The sequence below is a fragment of the Monodon monoceros genome, unplaced genomic scaffold, assembly GCF_005190385.1.
Source record: "Monodon monoceros isolate NGI ecotype Baffin Bay Population unplaced genomic scaffold, NGI_Narwhal_1 Super_Scaffold_12, whole genome shotgun sequence".
Classification (NCBI taxonomy): Eukaryota; Metazoa; Chordata; class Mammalia; order Artiodactyla; family Monodontidae; genus Monodon; species Monodon monoceros.
In genome coordinates, this window is record NW_021703768.1 from 165,205,756 (window position 1) to 165,223,996 (window position 18,241).

The 18,241-nt window shown below is 55.6% G+C and overlaps 1 protein-coding gene across 1 annotated transcript; it reads right to left on the reverse strand.

Moving 5' to 3' along the window:
• Window positions 1-11,587: 11,587 nt before the first annotated feature.
• Window positions 11,588-16,546, reverse strand: DAND5 (DAN domain BMP antagonist family member 5). The gene is given in 5 exon segments (XM_029216277.1): window positions 11,588-11,635; window positions 11,637-11,739; window positions 11,741-11,817; window positions 16,222-16,291; window positions 16,293-16,546. Coding segments are annotated over 5 exon segments (552 nt in total).
• Between the last annotated feature and the right edge of the window lie 1,695 nt (window positions 16,547-18,241).

The window sequence follows — 18,241 nt, forward strand, 5'->3', positions numbered from 1 at the left end:
GAGCCGCCGCCGCCGCCGCCGCCGCCGCCGCCGCCGCCGCCGCCGCCGCCGCGCTGTGAAAGTGAAAGTTTAGACAAAGTTTGGAAGCGGCGCACTCCGGGGAGAGGGAGCGGGCGGGCGGCGCGGGCGGGAGGAGGGGCGCGGGGAGGGGCGGGCAGGGCGGGGGAGCGACGGCCGGCGCGCACACACACACGCACGCACACACACACATATGCACGCACACATGCACACACACACACACTCAGACACGCGCGCGCGGGGGCGCACGCCAACACGGCCACCCCGACACGTGCTGGCCCGCGTTCCAAAGCAGACACACGCTGACACGCAGTGAGGTTCGGAGCCCTCCATACATGTCACGTACAGAACGCATTGCCACACGTTCCACATTCCAACAAAGCACTCGCAGTCACCTACGCGCACACAGCATAGGCACACAACCCACACACATGCACCGACACCCCCCCCAAGACTAGGAAAGCAACCCACAACCCACACACTGACATGCACACAGGGCCCACCATCACGATACCCACACATATGCATTTCAACAACAAACCATGTTTAGACTCCCAGATACAGGTGGACACACTCCAATATGGGCCTCACACAGACACACACTGATACACACCAAGACACACACACCAGTGCATGCTGACATATACAGATTCATGCTGACACACTGACACTGGCATGATCACACAACCACATCCTCACACACTCCAGGCACACAACTCCTATACATAGACACCCGAATGCACACACAACACACGCACAGAGCTGCACCAAAACAGATGCACTAATGCACTGTCACACAAACACAAACCACCAGACACCAGGACATACATGCCAGACACAGGGAAAGCACTGACCCTGATACAAAGTGACACTGGCAGAGACAACAGCACACAGGAACACATATCACACACCTGATGCCCAGCTGTACACAGGTATCACACACATACACCCAGGCCCCTTCCACGCCCCACTCCCAACACACACACACACACACACACACACACACACTTGTACTTGGCCCTGATCATGGACACACACACAAATCTAACAAGGACCACACAGCCCAACCATCAGGGACAGAAATGGGCATTGAGGCCTCAGGTACATGTATTCACACCCCCGGTGAGGCTCCATTCCTCTCATGCAGGCCCCTGGTCCCCCATTTCCAGAGCAAAGAGGAATGGGGGGAAAGGTTTGTGCTGAGGACCCTGGCATGGGGCCAAGAGGAGCCCTTAAGTGACCCCCCAGGGTGGGCGGGGAGGTGGTGCCTGCAGCCCCCAGGCAGCTCCTGCCGAGGCAAAGCTTCCTCCTGCTGCCAGGTGCAGCCAGCCCTTTCTCACCCTCCTGGAGCAAGAAGCTGTGGCAGTTCTCAGCTATGCATTGTCTGTTGGAGGGGTGTCGATGCCCAGGTGTGTGTGTATGTCCATGTGAAAATATGCCTGAGGGTATGTGTTCCTGGTCACATTGCGTCTTTGAGGCAGGGTGGCCAGAGTTGTGTTCTTGGGAGTCTGGGTGGGTCCGGGTGTCCTCTGGGGGAAAGGAGGTGCAGGTCAGTGTATGTCCGTCTAGGAGTCTCTTTGAATGGGCCAGTGTGGTGTAGCAGTGATGCGGGTCTGGCTGTGTACCTGGGGTGTCTGTGAGTCAGAGGGTGAGTGTCTGCCAGGCTCTGTGCCTAGCACTGGGGACATAGTAGGGAACAAGACAAAAGACCGTGTGCTGGGGGGCGCTGACTTTCTAGTGGGAGTTAGGTGTAGAGGTCCCCTTGGCAGTGTCTGGTCTTTGACAGGAAGTGCTGGTGGTCAGGGTGCCTAGGTGAATATGTGTGTGTGTATTGAGCTGACCACAGTGCGCACATCAGCTGTGAGGCTCTTCCTGTCAGAAAGTGTCAGTGTACATAACAAGCCTGTGTATGTGTGGCAGGGATGTGGGTCTCTCTACGCGCCCCAGAGTGTGTGTGACCCAGGGGGTCTGTCTGTAATCAGGGTCTGTGTGGCTGAAAGTGTTAACGGGTGTCACTAGGAATGTGTTTCTCTCTGTTGGGTCCCTGTGAGTCTGGTTCAGTGATGAAGATCTGTGTGTACCAGAGTATGTGTACACAGGTGACTGTGTGTGTCAGGGAGCGGGGTTCTGTGTCTTTTCAGAGATGTGGGTCTGTGTATCGGGCTGTGTTGGTGTGTGTGACTAGGTGTGTGTGTGCGCATGTGTGTCAGGGAGGGAGGTCTTTGTGTGCCTGAGGATGTGCCTGGGTACATGTGTGTCTGTCATTGCCGTACTTGGGGGGCTGTATCCTGGGATCCCGCCTATCCGACCCAGCCTTCCCCCGCTGCATCGCAGCCGCTGCCGATGCAAGGCCGTGGCAGAGGGAATCGATACGTCCTTAAAAATTCAAGGGCTTCTCGTAAACAGAAACTTTTAACACCGTTTAAAGTTTCAGGGCCGCCGCTGCTGCCTCCCGGCCACAGCCTCCACCGCTGCAGTCGGAGGGCTTGCGGGAGGAGGCACCGGAGGGGGGGGGGGCGGGTGCCGAGGAGAAGGGGCGGGGCTACATGGGGGGGATGGAGGAGGGGCTGCAGGAGGGCACTGGAGGATATGTGGGACTGAGGGGAGGGACAGGAAGGGGATTTGGGGATCAAGGAGCTGGGGGCTTGGATGGCTCAGGAAAGGGATGTTAGGGATAGGTCAAGGGGGAGGGAGATAGGGAGGAGAGGGGAGCAGGAAGTTGGGGGGGGACAGGGATGGGTCTGGGGGCCTTTGAGGAGGCCCAAGAGAGGCTGGAATGTCTGGGAGAAGGAACTGGGGATATGTAAGCCCAGGAGAGGTTTGGGGTGCCAAGGTGGGGCTTGGATGGCTGAGGGAAGGAGCAGAGGATAAATCTGGGGGGTTACGGGGCCTGGGTGAAGGGGACATTGGAGCAGTGTGGGCCTGTGGGGGGCTGGAGGGGAAGGCAATAGGAAAGGTTTGGGGAGGGGGGAGGAATGGTTGAAGGGTTTGGGGTGTCTGGGATCTTTCATGTAACTGGGGAATTGGGGAGACCTCGAGAGACAGGTGGACCCTCCTTGCCCCTCTGCAAACAGCCATGAAGGGGTAACCCCTCAGAAGCCCCATCAACTTTGGCCCAGTCCTCTCCCCACCTGCCGACCTGTCCTCCCAGCCCTGTTCCACCATCCGTGCCAGGCCCTAGGGCTGGGGTCTGCCCACTCCCCCCTCACCCTCCCAGTCCGCCTCTGGCGCCAAGCCTGGGCTCTGCTTGAACCAGCATCCCATACCCACTTCACACACGCATTCCATTCATCCACACACACACAACACCCATCCTTCCATTCACACACCCTCACACCACAACACCCTCCCTGTGTGCACACACACACCCTCTCTCTTCCTTACACACGCGCACATCCATCCATGTTCCCACAAACAAAACATTTCCCCCATATTCATGAGCATATCCTCACTCAGAATTCTCTCCACGTTGCTCAGACCACCCCCATACCCACAACAAACACCCCCCCACACCATGCACACACATCCACATCCACTCTGCTCCCCCCTCCACAGCTGCCAGCTGGGAGGATTTTTACAGAGAGGCTGAGGGGTTGCTCTGGAAGACACCCGGGCCCCCCCCTCCCCCCACCAGCCCAGGTCTTAGGACCACACCTGGCCTTCAAGAAATCACAGGGGAGAAGGGTGTTGCCGGGGGGCTGTGTACAGCTGGGATGCCACAGCTGGAATCTCCCACATTCCTCCCTGCCGGGGCTGCCCACCTGGCTGCGGCTGGCAGCAGGTGTGTTCTTACAATGCAGGTGTGCCGGGGGAGGAGGAGGGAGGAGTGGGCACCAGGCCCATGGCATTACCCAGCCAGGATGCTGGGGGCAGTAGGAGGCGGTACCAAAACATCTGGGCTCCAGCAGCCAAGTCCTGGGCCACCAAAGGTGGGGCCAGGCAGTGCTGGGCTCCGGGGCAGGTGGGCAGGCCTCTCCTCAGAGGAGGATGAACATCTGGTACACAAGATAAGTCAAGAGCCAGGCTGAGGGTGCTGCCAGGGTCGGGGAGGGGTGCTCTAGGCCCTCCTGGCAGGACTGGGGATCCCCACTCCCCAAGAGGGCCTTATGCCTCTCCTGCCTAGCCTGGAGGACATGGTCTGTGCCCAGGCTGGGGTCCTAGCCTTGTGCTCGCTGCCCCCTCCCTGGGCCGAGAACCTGTAGTGGGGAGTGAAGAGTTACAGCCCCACTGTCAAGGCACCTGCGTCCATGCCACACACACACACACACACACACACACACCAGACTCCTACAGTCACGTGCACACAGAATCACAAAGACACACACAGGCATGCTCAGACACACAAAGATACAGACCCTCCTCCTCCTCTGGGCGGTCATGTAAAATGGCATAATCACACACAGACACAGGATCACCCAGAAATGCTGTCGCACACCCTTAGTGCACAGACACACAAGCACACAGCTGCAGAGAGAATCCCACACAGATCTCCCCCACAGAGTGACACCAATAACACTCCAGTCACACACAAAGACCTTCACCATCACATAGACCTCCCCCACAGAGACTCAGATTTACACTGACTCACAAAGACAAACCCAGTTATACAGACTCCCAGAATCATACGCTGAGTCCAGTTACGCAGATACACACAAAGTCACACAATTACACAAAGTTTTACAGACCTTTTGAGTCACGTACACAGATGTTCTCAAAATCATCCATAGACGTGGCACACGCAGGGTGCCACAAAGATATACAGACACACAGACACACAGGATCATCCACGGTCACAACTGATCACACACTGACACCCAAAAACACACACAGGCATCCCCAAATCACAAATGGGGATACTCAGGCCAGCCCGCAGCTGTGCACAAGGTGGTACAGACACACACTCACACGTGCCCCAGCAGCGCAGCATGGCTAGCGCCAAGGACAGGCAGGCGGCAGGGCTTCCTGTGGCTAACACTCATCTGGAGGCAAGGGAAGGAGCTGGGGAAACATTTCATTTGCAGCCCGCTGGAGACCCACCCCACCCGTCCTGGAAACCTGGCCCTGGCTCCTGAATGGGGCCTCTGTGTGCTGCCACCACCCAGCCGACCAGGGTGTGGGTATCAAGGGGGGTGAGGCCGGCCGCACTGTGTCCCTGGCTGAGCACCAGGGGCCACCCAGCCACATACCAGGGCCCAAGCTGGAGTCCCCCAGACCAGAGGAGCCCCCCTCACCCCCATCACCACCGCATCTGGAGGCCACTCCCCAGCCCAGCCTGCAGAGGGAAGACACAGTAGCAAGGCAGAGCCCCGGCTGGCACTGGATCTCCAGGTATCCCCCGTCTCAGGCCCACGTGTGTCCTCAGGCTGAGCAGCTGCCAGTCCCATGTCACAAGGCCTCTCGATCCAGCACAAAGGTAAGACACCACGGCTGGATGTGACAGCATTGCTGACGATGTGACAGTGTAGCTGTGTGTGACAGTGTAGCCGGGCTCCCTGTGCAGCCTTGGGGTGGGGGTGGGGCAGTCATAGCCCCTTGGCTCATGTCATCACACACTCACTGTCACACACATAGTGTCACCATCGCACCTTCAATCACACAGCCACACACAGCCACACTGTCTCATCTTCAGTCACACTGTCACACACCACCACACTGTCACATATGCTGTCACACCTTCAACCACACACAGAGTCACATTGTCACACCTTCAACCAGAAACCCTGCCTGTCACACCCCCAGCCACCCTGTGACACACAGAAGTACCATCACAGCCTCAAGGATTCTGGTCACACATGCCTTCAACCACACTGTCTCACACATCCTCACACTTACCCTGGCACGCTGACCCTCACACTGTATTCAGTGTCTGACCAGCAGGGGCACACTCACATACCCGGTCCGGGTGCCCCTTCAGCTGTGTTAGCCACGTGGCCACACGGAGTCACTGCCCCACTAGGTCACAAGGAGGGGAAGCAGATCTGAGCACTTCATTCCCAGGGTGTGGTGCACAGCTGCCCCTCGAGCAATGTTTGAACCCAGCCAGTTGCTCCAATAACGCGACAACACACCCTGATTGTCACAGAGCAGGTAGCCAGCAGGTACAGGCCACTGCAGAACTGCTCACAGACATTCTGATGACGTGCACTCAGCATCTCACTGTTGCAGGTGACAGGTACACATCTCGCACTGCCCAGAGTCCCCGGACAGAGCTACAAAGAAACAGTGGGGGACAGCCACACCACAGTGACAAGGACATCCTGTCACACAACAGTCATTCTCCCCAATGCCTGTCACAACGTTGAGACAGTCCCTTAGCCATCCCAACAAGCAGCGAGGCACACTGACGTGACCCCCACAGTAGTCACTAGGAAGCCCTCCAGCCCCCCAAGTCATGGAGACGGGGAGAGGCCCACGCTGCTACCCCCTCTCCCCACTGCAGTTGGTGCCTGGAGAGCAGGGGGGCTAATAGACGCGCAGCTGTAGGCGGTGGGTGCCTCTGCCTCATGAATATTCATCAGCTGGGGCTCTCCTGAACCTGTGGGGAGTGGGAGGTCCCAGGCAGCTGGGCACCCCCTTCTGCGCCAGGAGGCCCTCAGGTGAGGGGACGCTCAGTCAAGCCCTGGCAGTCCTTGGAACCTATACCCAGTACACACATAGGCACATATGAGCTTGTGAACACGGACCCCCAGACCCACAAACAACCGTCACACAAACTCACAACCACACCCAACGACGGGGCCATCCACCATCACACACACACACACACACACGGCATGCAAACACAGGCACACACACTATCACACGAACCCATAATCACAAACACATAATCACACCCAAGCCACAGACAGCCACCATCTCTCTCTGTCTCTCTCACACCCACCCCTCAGGCGTGCAAACACGGGCACACAGTCACATGAATTCACAAGCACATAATCACACCCAAACCACCGACACACACACACACACACACACACCCCAGGCATACAAACACAAGGGCACACAGTCAAAAGACCACAAACACACAGATACACCATCACACCCAAACTACACACTCACCATCACACACAGGCATGAAAACACACACACACACAGAAGTACACAGAATCTCACTCTACCCATCCCCGATGTTTTACAGAAGGGGACACTGAGGCAATGAGTGGCTGAAGGCCCCTTGAAGGAGCCCTGACTCCAGGCAGAGGGTACCGCCGAGCGCCCCCTGCTGGCCCGGCCCCTTCACGAGCGCGCGGGGCGGGCACGCGCCTGACGTAACCATGGCATCCTCTTGGCACGAGCGGCCCGCACGCGGGGCGGGCGGGGCGGGCGCGTTGCCATGGCGCTGGCTGGCCGCGTGAATGGGGCATTGTTCGCAGCGGCGCCCGGGCCGGGCTGTCCCGGACCCGCCCGGACCCACTCGAGCCGGCAGAGACTGGGAGAGATAGAGACGGGGATAGACGAGAGATGGAGAGAGACAGAGCTGTAGATGGGCAAAGACACTTAGAAGCCGAGAGAGAGACAGAGATGGAGAAAGAGAGATGGGAGAGACCTGCAAGAGAAACGCACAAATAAGGAAGGACAGAGGGAAAGGGCCAAAGGGAGGCAGAGTCGGAGATCGAGATGGAAGATGAAGGGCTGGAGTGGGAGACAGGACCAGCCAGCCAATACCCACAGAGCACACTGTGCCTGGCAACAGGATGAGGCAGAGGACCAGGACCCACAGGCAAAGTCAGAGATGCTGAGAGGTGGGAAGAGACGCTGCCGTAGAGAAACCCAGTGAGAACGAGGGTCAGACATACCTAGGGAAGAAATGAAGGAAATGCTGTGAGCGCCTCTGGTCCCACCCACCTCGGTCCCTTCTCGACCCCCTTTTGGAACACACGCCTTCCCTAGTTCGACACTCTCAGAAGGCACACCTCTTTCCTACACATCTTCACACCCCAACTGACAAGACATCCTACACATCTTCACACCCCAACTGACGAGACATCATTGACACAGGGTCCCAGTCTTCGGGAACCCTCCCCCAGACACTCCAAGACACCCTCATGAGCACAGTGACACCCACAAATACACCCACAGCCACCCAGTGACCCAGTCATGGTCATAGCCAGACACACCCATATGACAGGGATTAGTGCCCCACACCAGAGTGGCGCTCACAGTTATAGATACGGCCCCTCGATGTGCCGTCACATGAGATGAGGATCCTGCCAGACACCTAGTCCCGGTAACACATGGCCACACACCACCACACGGGCTCACGCTCCATGGGAACGCTGTTATATGTGGCCACTCCAGACACACAGTGCACTCTCACACATGCACAGATGTTTCCCTACATTCATTGACACCTTCACAGACACACACGTGCCTTCTGCGCAATCTGCCCCACTGACTGGGCACCCTGTCCCTTGATCCAGATTGGTATCTATGGGGATGCTGGGTCCAGTTCTCCATGTTTGACAGACGTCAGTCACCGGCCGACACTGGGAGGGGTGGGGAGGGAAATGAAGTCCTGTCCCCGTCCCCCCTCGAAGAGCCGTGTCAATCCGGGCTAGGGTGGTCCCCTAACTCCTCCGTGTCTAGGTCAGCTTGGCCCAAATCTGAACCAAGGGTGTCCCCTGGTGGCCATACATGTTATCTGCACCCATCAGGTTAGGGGGTGGGGTGTGTGTGCAGGGGATGGTGGGCAGCCCAGTGGCCCTGCCTGAATAGAAGGGCAGAGAGGACAGGCCAAAGTCAACACACAGAACCCAGAGACGGGAAGCCAAGGTCCAGCAGCAAGGACCCAGACCCAGAATTCAGAGCCTGGAATCCAAATCCCAGAATCCAAAACCAGATCTCAGAATCCAGAATCGGAATCTAGATCCCAGATACCAAGATCTAGAACCCGAATCTAGATCCCAGATACCAAGATCTAGAATCGGAATCTAGATCCCAGATACCAAGATCTAGAATCCGAACCCGGAATCTAAAATCCAGGTCCAAGCGTCCACCATCCACAATCCAAACATCTAGATCCTATCCTCCAGAATCTAGAATCAAGGACCCAGCAGGAATTCCTCGGCAGTCCAGTGGTTAGGACTCGGCGCTGGCACTGCCAGGGCCCGGGTTCGATCTCTGGTCAGGGAACTAAAAAATCCCACAGGCCACGTGACGTGGCCAAAAAAAAAAAAAAAAGTAGAATCAAGAACCCAGAGCCCTCCTCAGAGCCAGCTCCCTGCCTTCCCCAAGTCCCCGACATTAGAGCCCTGCCGGCAGGGGTTGCTGAGGACAGGAACAAACTGAAGGGGCAGGAGAGGAGCCCTGCAGTGACCACACAGAGCCTCTCCCAGCAGCTGCCCCTGTGCATTCACACACACACACATACACACTTCGATGGGATCTTATACACAGACCCACACACCCAAACATACAGCCTGTGACCATCAGGTGTACAGCACCACACACCCTCAGATACACATGCACAATCCCACAGACACACACACACACACACACACACACACACACACACACACCATCATGCATTCACCCAGACACACCGTCACCCAAAGACACCTGGAACTGCCATACGCTCCTCTCCCAGCACATGAACACATGCCCATCTGTGTACCCACATGATCTCAGAGCTGCCCCCCAGCCCTGGCCATCCCCAAGCTCAGACACACAACCACCATGCCCAGAGACACACAAAAACCCATGACTCCCAGCCCTGCACACAGATACGCTCACTCACAGAATTGTGGAGGCTGGCGTGCACACACACACACACACACACACGAACTCTCCCAGGCACAGAGAAGCCCCGTGCCTTGGCAGCCACGCAGCCCCTGGGAACGGGACCCCCGGGACGGGACTCACCGCACACCCTCATGCCCACCCCAGCCCCCCCACCCCGCCTGGCCGGCTGGCGGGCTTTAATACAGATGCCAAACTCGTAATTGTAACTGAGGGTGACAGGGTCACCTTGAGCCCCAGATGCTCGCGCGGTGACAGATGGCGTTGGCAAACCTGATTATCGGCCCCTGTGCCAGCGCCTGTGGCACCTGCATTCCCCGCCCCTCCCCCGCTCCCCCAGCACTCATTACCCACCCATTACTGGGCCTGGGGGGCGGGGGTGGGGGCCGGCTGGCATTGCCCGGGAGGGGGCAGGGACTCTGGGGGCCCCCCTGGCACCAAGGTTCCCAGCTGGCTCCCCGGCTGGCAGGAGGTGGGCACAGCTGAAGGGGGGGAAAGCAGGCGCCTCATGCCTGCCAGAGACAGGGGTGCTCGCGGTGCCAGGGCTGAGCTGCCCACTCGGACACTGCTTGGGGTTGGCACAGAACCCTGGAGGGAGGAGGGAGAGTATGCCCCCGACTCTGTGGGCCCCTGGTGATCACCCCCCACTTCAGGGCCCTTGGAGCAGGGGCTTGGGAGCTGCCTGCCTGGCCTGTTCCCACCCCTCTGTGCAGGCCTGTGGGGTCAGAGGTCACAGGCTCCCACGCCCCGCTGGCCCATCTGTTTCCTCGGGTCCCCGCCTCCTGCTCCCCTCACCTGGGGCCTTCCTTCCTGAGGCAGGAAGAAGGCTGAGGGGGGCCTGGCCAGCCCCCGCCCTGCGCTCCGGGGGGCATTTGGAGGCAACCCTGACAGCGCCACATGTCCCCGCGTCTGTGCCAGACGGGCCCATCTGCTAGGGCCCTGGTTCCAGCCGCCCAAAGCCAGGCTGCCCTCGTCCACTGCAGACCCTGAGCCCAGCTGAGGAAGGAGCACCCCTGATGCCCACGCTCCAGCACAGGGCCACCCACTCCCAGGAAACCCCAATTGGAGAAATACACACACACACACACACATACACACACACACAACTAAACTTGGCCAACCTTTATGGTTCCTGTAAATGCCACACGGGGCATGGTGCTGTGTGGAGACTTGGGGGAGGTGGAGGGACAGGAGGGGCAGCTGGGGGCACGTGTGTCCTGCCTCTGGCTCGGGGAGCCCAGGTTTCCCCCAGCAGCTCCGTCTGCCTCCCGGCCTTGGTTTCTCAGGATCGCTAAGACCATGTCATCACTGTGTCTCCTAGTCTGGGTGGGGCCATCTATCTTCCTTGCAGCTGGGAGAGTCTTCGACTCATTCTGGGAGAAGAGGTCCAGCTTGGTGGTTAAAAACAGAAACCACCATGCCTTGGGTTCAAATGCCACCTCTGCCATGCACTGCTGTGTGACTCTGAGTGAGTGACTTTGCCTCTTGGGACTTAGGTTTCCTTTTCCGTAAAATGTGATGCTACTAACCCCTATGTCATGGGACTGCTCTGAGGATGACATGAGTTAGTACTTATCAAAGACTTAGAGCAGGGCGTGGCAAACAGTGAGTACTCAATAAATATGCACTTTGACTATGAGTGGTCCACCCCCATGGGTGGGGCTGTGCCTGGTATCCCTAGGAGCAGGGTGAGGACTCTGGAGACCTGTCTGGCTGTCCTGCGTCCCTGGTTGCTGGACCCAGTGTGCATGGTCCAGGTTGGCGTCTTTCTCAGCCTGTCTTCCCCCGTCTCTCCAAGGTGCATGCATCTGTGTGTCCATTCGTGATGCTCAGCTCATGCCTTTGGTCCGCACTGACGCCCCTCAACCCGCACAGTGGACATCCTTCACCTGGCGACGGGAGGCTGGGCTGCCCGCCCAACACCAGAGGACCACAGGTGCCCAGCGCATGCGAGCAGGCACACAGCTGTTGCAGAGGATGAACGGGGATGTAGAAAGAGGAGCAGTGGCCAAAGCAGAGGTGATTGAGGAGGTAGACAGCCATGCAGCCCAGCCGGGAGAGCACCTGCGGCCAGAGGCAGGGAGATGAGTCAAAGGCAGTGGAATCTGGAGCCAGAGACTTCATCCTACCTAGAGAGGCATGGATGCCTGGGTTCAAATTCTGACTCTGCCATCTGCTGGCTGTGTGCCTTGGGGCAGCTTACTCAACCTCTCTGGGCATCAGTTTTCTCACCTGTAAAATCAAAGTTCAACCAGGAAAAAAAAGAAAACCATTCTAGGGTGAGGGACAATAGGAAGGGTGGTATTCCAGGATCCCTGGGGGGGATTAAAAAGAAAACCCTTAGCTCACTGCCTGGCACACAGTTGGCACTCAGTAAATGCTAGTTCTTCCTATGATCCCCTCCACCTAAGTGGATCTATCAACTTGCTCCCAGATCATGGCCCTTCTCTGTTTAAACCCTGCACCCCCCATCCGCCCTCCCGCCTCCACATCTCCCTGCCCTTCCCCCCATCACTGGCCCAGCCACCCTGGTCTCCTCGATGTTATTTCTCTCTTTCTTTCTATTTATTTATTTTTTGATGTGGACTTTTTTTTTTAACATCTTTATTGGAGTATAATTGCTTTACAATGGTGTGTTAGTTTCTGCTTTATAACAAAGTGAATCAGCTATACGTATACATATATCCCCACATCTCCTCCCTCTTACATCTCGCTCCCACCCTCCCTATCCCACCCCTCCAGGTGGTCACAGAGCACCGAGCTGATCTCCCTGTGGTATGCGGCTGCTTCCCACTAGCTATCTATTTTACATTTGGTAGTGTATATATGTCCATGCCACTCTCTCACTTTGTCCCCTCCCTGTGTCCTCAAGCCCATTCTCTACGTCTGTGTCTTTATTCCTGGATGTGGACCATTTTTAAAGTCTTTATTGAATTTGTTACAATATTACTTCTGTTTTATGTTTTGGTTTTTTGGCCCCGAGGCATGTGGGATCTTAGCTCCTTGACCAGGGATCATACCCGCACCCCCTGCATTGGAAAGAGAAGTCTTAACCACAGGACTGCCGGGGAAGTCCTCCTTTTTTAATTATTTGGCCGCACCATGCAGCATGTGGGATCTTAACTCCCCAACTAGGGATCAAACCCGAGCCCCCTGCATTGGAAGCACGGAGTCTTAACCACTGGACCGCCAGGGAAGTCCCTATTCTTTCTTTTTTTTTTAATTGAAGTATAATTGATTACAATGTTGTACTAATTTCTGCTGTACGGCAAAGTGACTCAGTTACACACACACACACACATATATATATATATAATATTCTTTTTTTATATTCTTCTCCGTTATGGTTTATCCCAGGAGATTGGGTATAGTTCTCTGTGCTATACAGTAGGACCTTGTTGTTTATCCATTCTAAATGTACTAGTTTGCATCTACCAACCCCAAATTCCCACTCCATCCTTCCCCCACCAGTGTCCCCCTCAGCAACCACAAGTCTGTTCTCTATGTCTGTGAGTCTGTTTCTGTTTTGTAGATGGGTTCATCTGTGCCATAGTTTAGATTCCACATATAAGTGAGATCATATGGTATTTGTCTTTCTCTTTCTGACTGTACTTAGTCTGATAATCTCTAGTTGCATCCTTGTGGCTGTAAATGGTATTATTTCATTCTTTTTATGGCTGAGTAATATTCCATTGTATATATGTACACATCTTCTTTATCCATTCATCTGTTGATGGACATTTATTTTGTTTCCATGTCTTGGCTATTGTGAATAGTGCTGCTATGAACATAGGGGTGCATGTATCTTTTTTTTTTTTAAATAAATTTATTTATTTATTTATTTATTTATGGCTGTGTTGGGTCTTGGTTTCTGTGCGAGGGCTTTCTCTAGTTGTGGCAAGCGGGGACCACTCTTCATCGCGGTGCGTGGGCCTCTCACTGTCGCGGCCTCCCTTGCTGCAGAGCACAGGCTCCAGATGCGCAGGCTCAGTAGTTGTGGCTCATGGGCCCAGTTGCTCCGCGGCATGTGGGATCTTCCCGGACCGGGGCACGAACCTGTGTCCCCTGCATCGGCAGGCGGACTCTCAACCACTGCGCCACCAGGGAAGCCCGCATGTATCTTTTTGAATACTAGTTTTGTCCAGGTATATGCCCTGGACATGCGGGATTGCTGGATCATGTGGTAGTTCTATTCCTCGCTGTTCTTTCAATGCACCAAACTTGTGCCTCTGCCTCCGGGACGTTGCACCTGCTGCGCCCTCCACCTGGACTTCTCTTCCATCCACCCTTCCCAGAGCTCATTCCAACTCATCCTTCCTTCCTCAGAAGCACCCCCAAGACAAATTTCACTGTCCTGGTACTCTTTCTCCTAGCATCCTCATCTCTTTCTCCAGGGTCTCATAGCAATTTATCGTTATGTCTCTTTGGGGGGTTGTTAATGTTCCTCTCTCTCCCAGAATATTCACTACCTGAAGGCAGGGACTCTTTCCGTCTTGTTTATGGCTATAACCCCAAGAATCATAACAAAAGCTAACACTTGCCGAACCCTAACACCCTGCCGGGCCCATGCTGCTCACCTTTGAGGAACTCCCTCCTCCCCACAATGCTGCAAGGCTGGAACCATTAATATCCCCATTTACAGATGAGGAAACTGAGGCTCAAAGAAGTCCCTTGCTTGCCTAAGACTACGCAGCTGCCGAGGGGCCTGCTAGCCCTTAGAGCATCCTTGTGCCGCCCTGGGACAGTTGCAGCTCTGGATCCCAGGTCAGGGGTCCCCTCTGCTGTGTGCAGTGTGCACGGCTGTATGGGGCAACTGAGGCAGCTGGTCCAGGGCTGTGCAATACCACCGAGTTGTCTGGATTCAATGAAGGTTTGCTGAATGGATAACAAGCCAAGGGGTCTTGGGAACTGACACCCTGGTAAGCATGGTGTCAAACACTTTGCATGAGTTCTCAACTATTATTAACTCCCTTTTGCAAAGGTGGGACTTGAGGCATAAAGAAGGAAAGCCACTTGCCCTGTGTCACACAGAAATCAGCAGCTGAGGCAGAAGTTGAACTTAGGTACGCCTAGCTCCAAAACCTGGGCCATAAACAACACATGGTATGAATTATCAAAGCCTTTATGGAGGGGCTTCCCTGGTGGCGTAGTGGTTGAGAGTCCGCCTGCCGATGCAGGGGACACGGGTTCGTGCCCCGGTCCGGGAAGATCCCACATGCCGCGGAGCGGCTGGGCCCGTGAGCCATAGGCCGCCGAGCCTGCGCGTCCGGAGCCTGTGCTCCGCAACGGAAGAGGCCACAACAGTGAGAGGCCCGCGTACCGCAAAAAAAAAAAAAAAAAAAAAAAAAAAACCTTTATGGAGCGCCAACTGAATGCAGCTGTACGAGTGCTTCCCTTACCCCTCTCATTCAGGCTGCCCAATAGCCCTTAGGAGGCAAGTACTACTATTATTCATTCATTCATTCATTTAACAAGTACTTAGTGCCCACTGTGTCTGCCTCTGCTCTAGAGCAGGGATGGGGATACAGAAGTGAACAAGACATAAAAATCTCTGCCCGGGCTTCCCTGGTGGCGCAGTGGTTGAGAGTCCGCCTGCCGATGCAGGGGACACGGGTTCGTGCCCCGGTCCGGGAAGATCCCACATGCCGCGGAGCGGCTGGGCCCGTGAGCCATGGCCGCTGAGCCTGCGCGTCCGGAGCCTGTGCTCCGCAACAGGAGAGGCCACAACAGTGAGAGGCCCGCGTACCGCAAAAAAAAAAAAAATCTCTGCCCTGGTGGAGCAAACATTCTAGTGAGGGAGATAGATGGTAAATGCAACTACAAAATCAATTTCATTTGTTAGGTGATGATGTGAACTACAGCAAGAAATAAAGCAGAAAGGGGGAACATTTTAAAACAACATCTGAGTAAAAACCTGGAGGAGGTGAGAGAAGGAACCATAGAATGTTGGGGGTGGGGAGTGCTAGAGGCAAAGGGAACAGCCAGTGCAAAGGACCTGAGGTACACATAATATTGGTGTGTCTGGAGAAAAGTAAGATGGCTGGTGCGGCGGGAGGAAAGTGGGTGAGGGGGAGAGTGGGAGGAGGTAAGGGCAGGAGATGACAGGCATTTTGTGCAGGGCCTTGTAGGCCACAGGAAGGACTTGGACGTTCACTCTGAGTGAAGTGGGAGCCATGGAGGGTTCTGAACAGAGGAGGGAGGTGATCAGACTCAGGTGTTCCCAGAGGCCCTCTGGCCACTAGATGGAAAACTAGACTCAGGAGACAGGGTGGCCACAGCAGAAGCTGGGAGACCAAGATGGCAGCACTCGCATTGGCCCAGGTGGGAGATGCTTATGCCCCATCTTACAAGGGAGAAAACTGAAGATCAGACACATTTAGGTGAAGGATGCAGGGTTGACCCCAAATCTGTCTGGTGCCACAGCCTGTGCTCTATCAACACTGAAACCCAGCCCTCTCCTTCCCCTACTTGAGTGAAGGGCACAGCTTTGCACATCTCCTGGGCCACTTCCTGTGGGTCCAGTGGCAGAGACAGTGATGGCCACATCCTGCCCGTGCTGCATCCTGCCGGTCCCCAGCTGCCCAGTTTTCTGCAGGCCCAGGAAGGCCTTCCAGCTGCCAAGGGCAGAGGATGGCACCGGGAAAGCTGGGGCCCCTTGACCCAGAGACTGGGTCTCATTGGCAGCAGCCTGGGGCTGAGCTGGGAGGCCTCGGGGTCCAGGCCTCCCTGAGCCTGTGGGCAGCCAGGCCCCACTGAGCAGGCTCAAGAGAGTGGTCAGCTGGCTGAGGATCATCTGTTTGTCTGTCTTTCTGTGTGTTGGTCAGTCTGGGACTGGGCTCAGGGTCCTGGGCAGCTAACCCTGCTGTCTGGTAGGTGGAATCTGTGCTCTCTAGATCCCGCCCCCCTTTTTTTTTTTTTTGGCTGAGCTGCGTGGCTTGCAGGATCTTAGTTCCCTGACCAGAGATTGAACTGGGTCCTAGGCAGTGAAGGCGCTGAGTCCTAGCCACTAAGGGCACCAGGGAACTCCCTCCAGATCCACCTTTTTTGTTGTTGTTTGCTTTGTTTTGTTCTTAATGTTTATTTATTTATGTATTTTGCTGTGCCGGGTCTTAGTTGCAGCATTCAAGATCTTAGTTGTGACATGCGGGACCTAGTTCCCTGACCAGGGATCAAACCCTGGCCCCTGCATTGGGAGCGTGGAATCTTAACCACTGGCCCACCAGGGAAGTCCCCAGATCCACCTTTAATGGCTTGCCCCCAACCTGGGTAGCCTGGGAGGCACCTCTGCAAACCCACAATGGGGAGGAGAGTAAACCCCTTACCTGCTGGGTTCCCACCCCTCCCCCTAGCCTGGCACGGGATCTGGGGGCTGGGCTTGTGAGTTTGTCGGCTGCGGAGACCAGGAAGGAAAGGTGGAGAGGCAGGGGCTTAGGGGCACAATGCTGAATGCCCTAAGGGGCTCCTTTCCCATCAGGGCCCCATTCTTCCATTTAGCAAACTCAGACTTTGCAGTTATGCTTCTCAGGCTTCAAACTCAACACTGAAACTTCCTGGTTATGCAATCTCAAGTCCCTAAACCTCTCTGGGCCTCAGTTTCCTCTTCTGTAATATGGGGATAACAACAGTCCCTACTTGGGGGAATTCCCTGGTGGTCCAGTGGTTAGGACTCGGTGCTTTCACTGCCAGGGCTAGGTTCTACCCCTGGTTAGGGAACTAAGATCCTGCAAGCCAAGAGGCACCACCAAAAAAAAAAAACAAAAAATAAAACAGAAAAGCCAGTCTCTGCTTGGTAGGGTTGTTCTGAAGACTGGAGATGATTTATGTAAGGAGCTTCAAATAGAGGTTGGTACACAGTAGCACCATGAATAAGCTATGATTAACACTATTGCTGTTGTTTTTTTCTTTGGCATGCATTAGAGGCCAGGAATAATTCTGAGCCCTGGGGATACAGGAGGACAACACAGAAAATGGGTCCTCGCTGCCACAGACAATGTTTTCTACATTGTAGAAAACAGACAACACAAGATAAGATGATTTCAGAGTCTTAAGTGTTACGAAGATACTAAAATGGGATGTGCCTGGGCTTCCCTGGTGGCGCAGTGGTTGAGAGTCCGCCTGCCGATGCAGGGGACACGGGTTCCTGCCCCGGTCCGGGAAGATCCCACATGCCGCGGAGCGGCTGGGCGCGTGAGCCATAGCCGCTGAGCCTGCGCGTCCGGAGCCTGTGCTCCGCAACGGGAGAGGCCACAACAGTGAGAGGCCCGCGTACCACAAAAAATAAATAAATAAAATAAAATGGGATGTGCCTTAGGGGAAATGGGGGGGGGGGGTTTCTGACCCCAGGGTGGTCGGGGAAGGTCCTTCTGTGGAAGTGACATTTTTGCAGAGACCCTAGGTGCTGTGGGAGCAGCCCCGTGGGGAGTGCTGGTTGGAGTGCTGGAAGCACATAAACAGCCCCGTCCCAGGATTTGGGGCCCTGGAGGCGCCT